The sequence below is a fragment of the Leuciscus leuciscus genome, assembly GCF_965113295.1.
Source record: "Leuciscus leuciscus genome assembly, chromosome: 19".
NCBI lineage: Eukaryota > Metazoa > Chordata > Actinopteri > Cypriniformes > Leuciscidae > Leuciscus > Leuciscus leuciscus.
Window position 1 is genome coordinate 27,743,990 of NC_138743.1, and position 12,894 is coordinate 27,756,883.

The 12,894-nt window shown below is 37.5% G+C and overlaps 1 protein-coding gene across 1 annotated transcript in view; it reads left to right on the top strand.

Annotated features, from left to right (window-relative positions):
• Positions 1-12,894, top strand: part of scfd2 (sec1 family domain containing 2) — a 126,200-nt gene that overhangs the window by 47,590 nt on the left and 65,716 nt on the right. Inside the window, exon 5 of the mRNA XM_082147574.1 lies at positions 12,178-12,451. Coding sequence (XP_082003700.1) covers positions 12,178-12,451 — 274 coding nt within the window. The remainder of the gene's footprint in view (positions 1-12,177; positions 12,452-12,894) is intronic.

A 12,894-nucleotide genomic window follows, 5' to 3' on the forward strand; every position in this document is an offset into this window, starting at 1 on the left:
TGCAAACAATAAATGTTTTGTGATTCATTTTACATTAATTTACAAATAAATACATCATAAATTGTTTTGTAGAGAAGATTATTTTCATAAATGAACTTTTTTTTTAAAGATGTGCTTAAATGGTACAGTGCCACAAAACACATGCAAACTATAGCCAACACAAGCTAACCTTGAATGAAAAAAACATTTCTCAATGTGGGCACAATGAAAATTACAATGATACTTAGTCTACAATATATTCAAGCTCCATGCATGTATTTGTAAACATATCTTACATGTTTAAAGGAAAACATTGTCTTTTTTCACCATTACTCGCTGTGGAACCATGTATAAGCCCATGTGTTCCAATAAAGAATCCCTCTAATTGCAAACTTTGATACATTTTCTGAAAGTGTTTAATGATAACATTTCTTTGTGTGCTTTTAACTCGCTAACCTTTTACCCTTACCTAACTTACTACCTTAATTTACAACTATATTTAGATAGGCCTACAAAATACACACATTCATTCAAATGAGAGCCCGTTTTGTCCTAAAGTCCTTAATGTATAACCGGGCATAATTCGGGAGCCAAGCTGAGTTAAGGCTTGAGATTCCGGGCATGGAGAGGTCCCAGAAAATGCCCACGTTTCCGAGATACCGCCACCTACTGACAGCTTTTGTTTATTATTCTGGGGATAGTTCGCCCCAAAATTTAAATGTTTATTTGTATTTACTCACCCTCATGTCGTTTCAAGCCTGTATGACTTTATTTATTTTGTGGAACATAAAAGAAGATCTTTGGAAAAATGTTCTCCATATAACCAAATTGTTTTGCTCTGTATATATCTAAATACCAATTCAGATGTAGCTTCTGAAAAAAATTTATCATGGCAGCTGTGGCCCAAAAGTTTATTTGAAATAAATTCTGTTGAATTAAAATATTTCTTTCTAAAGCTACTTTTTGTAATGTCTGTTTAATGATTTTCTCATTTAACACAATGATGACTTTAAATGATCTTTTGGGGATAATTTCTCAGCCAAATTTGACGTGTGATTAATTTGCGAAAAATTAGATTAATTCATCTGCACATCATGTTTTTTTATTATTGCTTGACAGTCCTAATAAAGTGTGTGTGTGTGGCAAAGATCATTGGCAAAGATTCATTGGTTCTTTCCCTTATTAAAGCCGTTAAGTAAACAGTCTTTCTTGTGCCTTTGTCTGATTTTCAAATACTTTGTTGCTTCAAATCAAAGTTTGCAATGTTGTGATTGAACTTGTAGCTGGTTGGTTTGGTTCATGGCTTATAACTTTTAAACTAAGACTTTTTTTAAATCCCTAAAAATACTTGCGGAACCAAGGCCGCTGAAAAAGTGGACGGGCACTGTTGCACTCTATTCTAAAATGGTCAATTTGCCTTCAGAAATACGTGAATCTCTTGGGCTAAACTATTACATCTCAGACCAATGATATCACTTATAATGTACATTTAGTCTTGTTTACATTATTTACCAAGACATTAACAGTTCAGTGAAACAGAATTATGCTTAATGGCGACAGTGTGGTGATACAGTTTCCATATAAGCTTAACTGTAACCCTGTTTATCAGTAATTGCAGCTAATGGTTGTTGTAGCATGTAGCGACAATAGGGCTCAATTAGCTAATTGTAGTTAATAGCAGCAGTAACATGTAGTGGCGGCGTCTGCTCTCTTAATTGTTTCCTATGACTTTAGTTATCAACCACACAGGCCTTTTCTAGAAAACAAGCCACTGACAGTTTTTACCTACTAAACTATAGCAAAGCTAGCTGCTGTTTTAGAGAAATACCACACCACATTTTATTGCTTAAACGTCTTGTTTTGGTTTTGGGTTTATTAAGAAAGGAAAAGTGGGTTAAGGAGTTACTGTGTATTTTTATATATGTTGTTTTGAGGCTAATGACTTTAATGCTTCAAAGGTTAGCCAATATACTTAGCATTCGGCATGCTGTCTTTACCATAAAGTAGACTTTGTCTACGTAATGTCAGATTCTGTCCTACTAGGGATGTCAAAAGTAGTGGTACTTCAGTGATATTAAAATAAAATAAGCTTTTTGCTTGAAATTGTGTCTTTCTTAGATTTCAAACTCATGTGCATGCTAATCTGATTCAAATCTGTTACCTTGTTCATGTACGTTTTCACCAGCCCTATCCAGCCACACTGTTGACAGTTCTTGGCATCTTGATTTGAATGTATAACTGCAATGCAGTAGGATTATCCAGTTTTTTTTTTTGTAAGCCACATGTTACCAAACCCTTGAATTTATTTTTTCTTTTTCTTTTTTCTTTTCTTTTTTTTTCTTTTTTTTTGGCCAAGTGCTTTTTACATCCATGATCTCATTTGGTTTTCAAATTTTTCTGCATACTTCATGAATTGATTAATCTGAAGACTTCTAATGTTAGGAATGGGTGGAGAGAGAAAATCACTCTCTGAGGACTGAGAGTTTAGTATTTCAACTTTCCTCCATTCCTTATTTTACTTTGTGAAGGAAAGCCCCTCGATGCTATTGGGGGATATAATGGCTCAGATCACTACGTCAACAGCTGTAAATTTGAAATCTGTGCATTTTTCTCCAGTGTGTGTGTGTGTGTGTGTGTGTGTGTGTGTGTGTGTGTGTGTGTGTGTGTGTGTGTGTGTGTGTGCTTGTGTGCGTCTCAGCAGGTCACTTTACTGAACAGCCCAATTAGGTGAACATGACCCTCACACAGATGTCAGGTGCTATAAAGAACACAAACACAGACCATTAGGGCCCTGGATACAAAGGAAGAGCTTTTAAAAACACACACTTTCACTCAGACAAATATATTGGCAAGTTTTCACATAAATATAGTCTGCTGATCTCCTAATCATCTTTTAAACACAGTAAACAAAAAATGTATTCTGTACTATCCCATCTAATACCTGTGAGAAAATTACTATGCAGTTCAGGGCTCAGCAAAAGGATACTGTTGGCCCGAGTTCAGTGTGAGAGAGTTTGGGCAGCATTAATTTAAATTCAATTTATTTTTGTTTGTTCGTTCCCCACTCGCTTGCCTATTTAGGTTTTAAACATTTGGGGCCCTATCGTACACCCGGCGCAAAGCAGCGGCAAGTGTTTTTTGCTAGTTTCAGTCCGACGCAGTTATCATTTTCATGTCCTGCGCCACGTTGTTCAAATAGCAAATGCATTTGCGCCCATTTGTGTGCCCATGGGCGTGCTGATCTGAAACCGAGGTTTGTTCAGGCGCATTGTTGGCACATTGCTATTTTGAGGTAACTGAAATAGACTGCGACCAACTGAAACCTGGTCTAAAGTAAATGGCGCAATATAATTGTTTTTGTTATTTGAATAGCGCGGTAGTAATGTGCGCCTATTGGCGGGTCCACAACGCGCGTAACCACTCTGCTTATTGAACACACAGGGACGCACAGCAGCACACAAACATGCCAAATATTAATAAAAATATAAGGATAACAATGCAAAAGATTATTATTGTGTACATAAAAGATATGGTAGAACCCGGCTTGTCCCGTAGATGGCCTGCTCACGCGCTTTAAAGGGTTAGTTCACCCAAAAATGAAAATTCTGTAAGTAATTACTCACCCTCATGTTGTTCCAACCCCGTAAGACCTTCATTCATCTTCGGAACACAAATTAAGATATTTTTGATTACATCTGAGTGCTGGATCACTGCTCCATAGGCTTCTAAGACACTATAACTTGCTGGCCCAGAAAATGCATTAAAGAGATTGTTAATATAGTCCAAGTGACTACAGTGGCTTAATCTTAAGTTTATAAAGCGATGAGAATACTTTTTGTGCGAAAAAAAACAAAAATAACGACTTTATTCCACTATTAATTTCCTTCTCTCTGGGGCTCGAGTTTTTTCACGTAGTGTAATAGCGCAGTGCTTCTGTGTTGTGCATCACACGCATCACACACATGACCAGCGTCGGCCAATAGTGAGCCTACGTGTGACGTATAACACAGACGCGCTACGCAGTTATACTAGGTGAAAAAACTCGAGGCCCAGAGATAAGGAAATGAATAGTGGAATAAAGTTTTTCTTTTTTTTTTTTCTTTTTTTTTTTTTTTTTTTACAAAAAGTATTCTCGTCGCTTTATAAACTTAAGATTGAGCCACTGTATACACTTGGACTATATTAACGATCTCTTTAATGTATTTTCTGGGCCAGCAAGTTATAGTGTCTTAGAAGCCTATGGAGGAGTGATCCAGCACTCAGATTTAATCAAAAATATCTTAATTTGTGTTCCGAAGATGAACGAAGGTCTTACGGGGTTGGAACAACATGAGGGTGAGTAATTACTGACAGAATTTTCATTTTTGGGTGAACTAACCCTTTAACCTCCCGCACGAGCAGATCCGTTTGCGCTCTGGAGACGGCTTTGTTCTTTCCACTATCAAATTCCGTCATGTAAATAGCGAATCCGCCCTGGTACGAGCACAACTGGCATTTAAAGGGAATGGGAGATGAGACTCTGATTGGTTTATTGCACGTAAAGCCCAAAACACACCCATTACTCATGAAGAGATTAGGGACAACCCTTTTAGAACATGAGCTGGGCGCGCCGACCATTTTTTCCGTCGTTAAACTTGCAAAAGTGGATTCGGATACGCCCTAAGTGCACTTGCGCCCTGCGTTTCAGACCATGCGCTTAGATAATTAAAATAGGGCCCTTGGTTTTCTGTGACTTTTGCTTGTAAATTTCATAATAATGTATAATTATAATAACCATATAATTTCCAGATATTATTACATATTTTCTTTTGATAAAATGTTAAATGTATAATAAGTAAAATGTTTCAAATAATTTTTATTTTAAATAATACATGTATAAATTATACGTTTAAAACTGACAATTCTGAATCATTTTAATTTATATTTTGAATTTGTCATTTGTAGTGTGTGTTGGGGCCAGTGAAACTGTTGGCAGGGCAAGTAGAATTCTTAACTTCTGAAGCTGAAAAGAAAAAAATATGTTTTTTTCCTCTTCTGATCGTGTCCTATCTTGCCTTGTGAGGCAGGACTGCCTTCAAAATTGGTGCATGACAGCCCTGGCACTGTTTATCCTTTCTAGCAAAGAATCATAGTGGGGCGAATGCATTTGTGGAATTTTATGTAGTTTGTAGGTCAGATGTTGCTATGGTACATTTGCAGTCAAAAGATGTTGCAGAATACAGTATCTCTTACCATCATGATGTAGTGACAGCATCATAAAAGAATCTTTCTTTGGCCTATAAATGAAGTAGAAAAGAAAACGCCTGCTCTTTTTCACAAATATTTGGGCTAAGGGTTCTGCAAGGCTTCTATTTCACAATGTCAAAGGATAAAAATGTGTTTTGTGGTAGAGGCTAGTGTGAGTCACGTGCCTTTTGAGGGAGTTTGTTCTTGTTTCCCTTAAATTGTATTCATTGTAAAACACGGATCTGGGCTTTGATTCAGAATTTCGCAGAACAAGATTGAATGTGGCGCTCACGTGGATGTGTGTTAACTTAAGATAACATCGTATCCAAAACAGAGGTATAAAATAAGGAACTGCAACTGTGCAGTGTCCCGCATATGTTGTGCTTGCGAAGGTTGTTTGGGTCGATCAGCTTGTTCTTTTTGACTGTCATTATTGGACAAGGGCTCAAACTAATGCAGCAAACCTGATGCCATAGTTAATGGTAGTTGAGGGAATACATTTTTTTAATAAATATAATTTACTCGGAAATTCAGTCATATATAGTGTTGCCTTATATGCTCATCTTATTGATGTTTATGTCTCAAGGTTTTTCTGATCCTCCTTTACCATCTACTTTGCACAGGTCTCCAAAAGCAATCCTGAGCAAATCTTTTACCTTGCACAATAAAAAGTGGCAGACACACCATCGTCTGAAGAGTTTGACAGTTGGCTTACAAGAACCGCATTAATTTCTGTTAGAATTGAGTTGTTTGTTATTGATTAGGGGTGTAACGATATTCAAACCGAACCGAAAAACCGCGATACAACAGCCACGGTTCGAACCGCGATACTCTCATGTCGAACCGAACGCGCCCCGCCCCCTGCTGCCCAACTCTCACTTCACTTTGTCACAAAACTATTTTTTTCTTCCTTGACATTTGATTAAATAGTAATTAATGAGTACAGTTTTAACAACTAATAAGAGCTGTAGTTTTACTAAATATTATAATATTATTTACTAAATAAAGTGCATGTCACGTGATTTGGGTGATCGATCACGCTCGAGAGTTTACATACGCACTTCAGGATGGCAACTCCGCGGCATATTGAGATTGAAGACCCTCCGGTCACAACCACTGACTGATACAGCAGCAACAGCAGCAGTGCTGATCACGACACTTGAGAATGATCACCGACACCTGTCATCATCCAATATGATGACATATCACAGCTTTTTTTAATCATTGTTTTGAGACATTGATTTGCGAACAAAATCCTCTCCGTCTGGTCGCTTCCTCTTCAAGCCGGACTCGTCTCGCGCTAACGGTAATTCCCTTTCACTGTCCACGTTTTGATTTCGGCAAATTTTGGCGAATGCAAACAACGTGATTATTGTTCATGAGTCCAACATCCAGCCACGCAAGAAAACATGTAATCTACCTGAGGGAATAATATGCTCAAAAAACATTTCTGATTATTATTAATGTTTAAAACTGTTTTGTTTTTTTCCCCCCAGGATTCTTTGATGAATGTAAAGATCATAAGATATTTATTTGAAATAGAAAGCTTGTGTAACACTATAAATGTACTGTCACTTTTGATTAATGTAATGCATCCTTTCTGAATAAAAGTAGGCAATTACTTTAATTTCTTTCCCAAAAAAATAATCTTACTAACCTCAAACTTTTGAACTAGGCCTATGTATAATGTTAAAAAAGCTTTCTATTTCAGATAAATGCTGTTATTTTGATTGGTGGTTTGTTTGTAATGTGACATTTTTTTTGTATGACATTAAAAATATTTTTAGAATTAAATTGTACATAAATAGGTTAAGCAATACAAATGTGTTTGTCTGATAACCTTTTAAACATATACTTAACTACAGTCTGCAGACACTGAAATTATGTACATTGTGCGACACAGTAAATATTTTGAGTGTCCCTCATTTTCCTATAAAGAAACACGATTGTCCCGCATTTTACTTTTCTGAAGTTGGCAACCCTACTCAGGTGTGCAGTTTATTTCTGACTAGTCAGTGGAGACATTTATTTCATTTTAGTTAACTCAGGTGTGCTAACTGCTCTAAAGAAAACGTGAAGCCAATGTATAAAATTAATAAAGATAAAGTTAAAAAGTTAAATTATTGTTGTTGTTGTTTTTATTAAGTTAAAAGTGAATCTAGTGTTATTATTGCTGGTGGTGCCCTGCCATGAACCCTGCCCCCACAGCAAACAGAACCGAACCGAACCGAACCGTGGCTCCAAAACCGTGATATGAACCGAACCGTGGCATTGGTGTATCGTTACACCCCTATTATTGATAACCATTTTGTTAAAGGAAAATTATTGATCAAGATTCACTGTGGTTCCTCTCAATTAGCTGTTTCTTTTTAAATGTATATCCTTTCCTTCATTGGGAACTCCATCACACCCAGTCATAATCCAAGTCAATGTCCCTCTTAGAGGTCGACCGATTCATCGGTTTTGCCGATATATCGGTACCGATAGTTGATTGGTGGAACTTTCCTTATCGGCAAAAATACATACCGATTGTTTTTCCGGGTTGCGTCCGTTGCTGGAGCAGCTGAGAAGAGTGCACTGTCATAACCATAGACAGTAAAAGAAATGGACACAGCGACCCCATTGGATTCAACGGAGACAAAGTGAAGTCAATTAGAAACTCCCACTTCCTGGGGGTCGAGCGTACTGCGCAGACTCAAACTGAGCTTGACGACGTAGATGTGACGTGAGCAACCCGTCTGTCTTCTAGTAGCTGTGCCAAGAGAAATCTAAATCATTCCCTTCCGAAACTTGCAGAGACGGAGAGTGTGAGTAGGAGGTGTCCATGAGCTAGGAGCAGGAGAACTTTTGCTATGTATTCTGTTTAATTATTTTGTCACTTTGCCTCCACGTCCCCCCGATTGCGCGCAAGCTTCTCCTCCTGTCCATACGGTAATCTCTCTACTGTGCGACAGAGAGTCGCGTGGTTATGACGCAATCGTTAGCCTATTTTTACAAAAATTGCTTCTACGGGGCCATAATGTAAGCTACAAGGTAATGGAGCCTTTTATACATTTTCGTGTTTCTTTAGAAATAAATAATGGACAAATGGAGTCTTTAAACGCCTCAGTTGTAAAGTTATTCACTGTCAAAGTGACGCCAAAATGAATGGGAGTCAATGGGATGCTAACAGCACCTGTGGGGGTCCGCTAGCCAATGGCGGCGCCCGGGGCTACTTCAAAATAATATAAAACCCTGCCCCCCTGGTCATTACACAGTATGAGAGCACTGAGAAGAGACTGCTGGCATTATGCAGAGCTACAGCGGCCTCTAGAGGCGGAATAAAAACTATCACTGGCACCACATGTTGTTTATTGTAACACGTGAGGCTGCGCGCAGCACAGAGACACTTCAGATGCGCATTTAAAACACTGACAGCGAAACGGTATGAATACAGAACACTACAGTCCATGTTGCCATTTTATTATAAAGTAATGAATTTGTTGACTAGATGCTGCATTAGCAGAGAAAGAACAGAAGTATGTCTGCCATCGAGGCTGAGAGGACTAACATTAGTAGCCTACCTCGAGCGGTTAAACCAATGTGACAAAAACACATGCAAACCTGACCCAAATGTTTAGTGTCGCAATTTTGACCATCTATTTGCATTAGTTTATATCCAGCTGGTCACTTGTATCATATGCTTTCATTAGCCAGCGAAGTTGCATATCTAAAGCTATTCATGGATTTCATCAGGTCCCTTTCCACAGGTGCATTAATCAAGCACAATGCAGTCTGCATTCATAATCTAGGTGCTTGATTTTATACACCTGTGGAAAGGGACCTGATGAAACCCATGAATAGTGACGTGATTGCTTTCTCAACATTGATATGTTCAAGCAGCCGACAGATACACAAACAATTCAGAAACGCCCCCCTTATTTAATGGTAGGGGAAACACTGTATGAACTAACATGAATGATCAAGGTACAATTGTCCAATTACAAATGTATATTGCATAATGCATATAGTTCATGAAAGCAAGCTAATACATCCTTGTTAACAAATAGGCCTAGGACTTGCAAAGTGTTACCTATGAAATTTACCTATGTTTCTAGGTTATAGCTAAAGAAACCTGTAATATTTTAATGTTTAAATTATTTTCTGTAGAATTAATTTTTTTAATTCTGTTGAACTTCTCATTTTATTATATTCATATTTATATATTTATTTAATTTAGCACATTTCAGTTCAGCACAGCTGTTTTACTTGGAGTGTTATGTTTTTTTTAATCCAGTATCCATTTAAAAAATATCGGTTGATTAATTAGTTATCGGCACGTACGGTCAAACCTAAATATCGGTATCAGTAAAATCCACTATCGGTCGACCTTTAGTCTTTCTTACATATCCAGGCCTGCATTTAGAATGATTCCACCTTTAGTCCTTCTTACATATCCATTTAGAATGATTACATCCAATGGAGAAAGAGTGAGTCCCTCATATCCAGCCGTTCTGGCTGGGAGGTATTATGGCACAACGATCTGAATTAGCCCGCTGGGGTTCGACTTCCTCTAACTATTTGAGTTCCCCCAGAGCACACTCCAAGAAAGAACATTCTACAAATCAGAAATATCTAAATTCTATTCCGATTCTGTACACCATGGGTGAGACATTAGAAGTCTAATGGGGAATCTCATCCACTAAAGCGGGGTAAAGGTGGACGTACGCTGTACGAGTTCGGACACTCGGGAGGTCGTAGGATATTGCACACGGCACGACTGTACTGCACAGTGAGCCGGTGGCAATTGCACGAGCTTTTGCGCTAAACATGTAGACTGAAGCTTTCAATGTTGCTGCTATAACTTTGGATAGAAAGAAGAAAAAAATGATTTGTTGAAGAGCAGAGAGCAGCACAGTCATTCCTTTCAACAGAAACAACTAGAGAGTGTATTGTATAGTGTGTGTTTGTGTTTGTCAGTGTATGCGCAAGCTGTATGGTTACAGCCTCTGAGCTATAGCTTAATAGCATTCATAGATCTATCCTGTGTGACGTGTTTGTGTATGATTTGGCAATATGGGACAGCCTTTATGCTGGTCAAAATCAGGCCGACTCCCCGAATTTTTTAAACATGCTCATAATGTATTCGGCTCGTAATTCCTCTCCCACAATGTGAGCCACGACCATATGAGCATCAACGATTTCCACATGATTTCTTCCGAGTGAAAAAAATGGCGTGTGCGCACGACTTAATGGTGTGGAATTTCATTTTGTCTGAAATAATAACCTACAACACACTTTTATTTCTCTTCTGACTGATAATGGTTACCTCATAAGATGATTCAGGTGGGCTGCTCATGTTCGGAAGGAAGGATGACACGCGGGGGCCTAGTGGGCTGAGACTCCATGTTTCAGTGCTTTGGAATGTATTGTTTGGTTGTCATTGTACTCCCAGGCTCAGAGAGGGAGGATTTTGTAGTTTTCAGATATGAGATTCTGAAGCAAGGCCAGTTTAGCTCTCTCTAGAGAGAGAAAACGTGTTTGTGTTGGGCAGAACAGCTCTGCTGAGCTCAATAGGGACGTTTTTCATTGCAGATGAAATCCATCCTCAAGGTTATTAGATTTTGTAGGTTTCAAATACTCACACGCTCTAACACAAGCACGCAATCATTCTCAGACTCACACGAACACACACAAACATGTTGATTTGTATCTCAACAGTCGTTCCTCGTGTATACTGAGCAGTTTTTCCTGTCAGCAGAGTTAAATTTGCTCTGATATTGTTGACAACAAAGATTTGTGGAAACTTTTCAGGGTCATCTGCACTTCCGTTGGTTGGGAATAAATCTTGAACTCTTGGGCAGCTTCTTGACAATTTTATTTTATTTTTTAAATGGACTGCAACTATGCAGATTATGAGTTAAAGACATCATATAGTTAATATACTTAAAATAAATATAAATAATATATACTTTGTTATTGTCAGTGTAATGACATTTTATATTCATTTTAATAATATATAAAATATTTGTTATATATTTCTGTGTGTACAGTATGTGTGTGTGTGTATATATATATACACACACACACACACACACACACACACACACGCATATATATACACATATACACACATATATACATATATATACACACACACACACACACACATATATATATATATATATATATATATATATATACATACACACACACACACACACACACACACACACACACACACACACACATATGTGTATATATATGTGTGTGTGTATATGTATATATACATATACATATACGTATACATACACACACACACACACACACACACACACACACACACACACACACCACCTTTCAAAAGAATACTACACTTAATACAAATATGCATTAAATGGATCAAAGGTAACAGTAAAGATTTTTTGTTAAAAAAAATATTTTGAACTGTATTCATCAAAGAATGCTAATAAAATGTCGTTTCTACAAAAATATTAAGCATCTGTTTTCAACATTGATAATATTAAATGTTTTTTGAGCAGCAAAACTTTAACAGGTATTTTAAATTGTAATATTTAACATTATTTCTATTTTTTTTACTGTATTTTAGATCAAATAAATGCAGCCTTTGTAAGCATAATAAACTTTTTTCAAAAACATAATAAAATATTTTAACCCCACTTCACCTTTAAAAGATATTTTAGCAGATCTCATCCATAAATGTGCTCTGTAACAGAATTAGGTATTAGTTCAGGGTCAGAACAAATAATTGCTCCCTTCAGTACTGATTTGCTAAAGAATTTAGCATACATAAAACTGGGAAAGAGTGCGGTGGAGATCTCTGACATAATGATTGATCGTGTCATGGAAATAACTAAAGCAGAACTTTGTAATTCCTGCTGGATAAATGTCACCGCTGTAGTTTGAAAGATGTGATGCTACATTTTTAATAGTCTTAATACTGCTGATGAATGTCTTGTCTCTGTTCTTCAGGCCTTGGGGGACTCTGACCTGGCAGAGGTTCTGAAACAACTTCTTCCCCTCATAAAGTCCAGTGAGTCTGGAACAGGTTCTGACTCTGGCGAGCTGAGCATGGATGATCTTCTGGTGCTGCTGGTTTATGTGTACTCTATGGCCCAGGAAGCATGTCCGGCTGGTGCTGAGGAGGGAAAGCATGTGGAGAAGGTGGAGAAGGAATTGATTGGTGCATTGACACTCCGACTCACCCGGGAGACCACGTTAAGCCCTCTGCTTCAGGACATCACAGGTCAGTGGTGGAATACTAGTTCAACATGATCCCAGTACCATTATACTAAAGCAATAATGTGCAGAGTAGGGCTGGGATAAACGATTATTTTTTAAACGATTAATCTAGCGATTATTTTTTCGATGCATCGATTAATCTAACGATTCATTTTTCCAGTCCGATTCGATTTCGATTCGATTCGATTATCGATTATCTCCCCAATCCCCATTAATTGACTAATAGCAATTTATACATATTAATTTACATATCTGAATGAAAAAAACATGAATTCCTTAACATTGCAATATATGTTTATTGCTCTTAAAATTCCAAAATAAAAGACTATACAAGTGCATAGTAATGCATTCTTAGTCAGAGGTAGCATTCAATAAAACCTTAAAGCCTTGAAAACACATAGCTTACTGAAACAAGCTTACTGAACACATAGGGCCTAGCTTACTGAA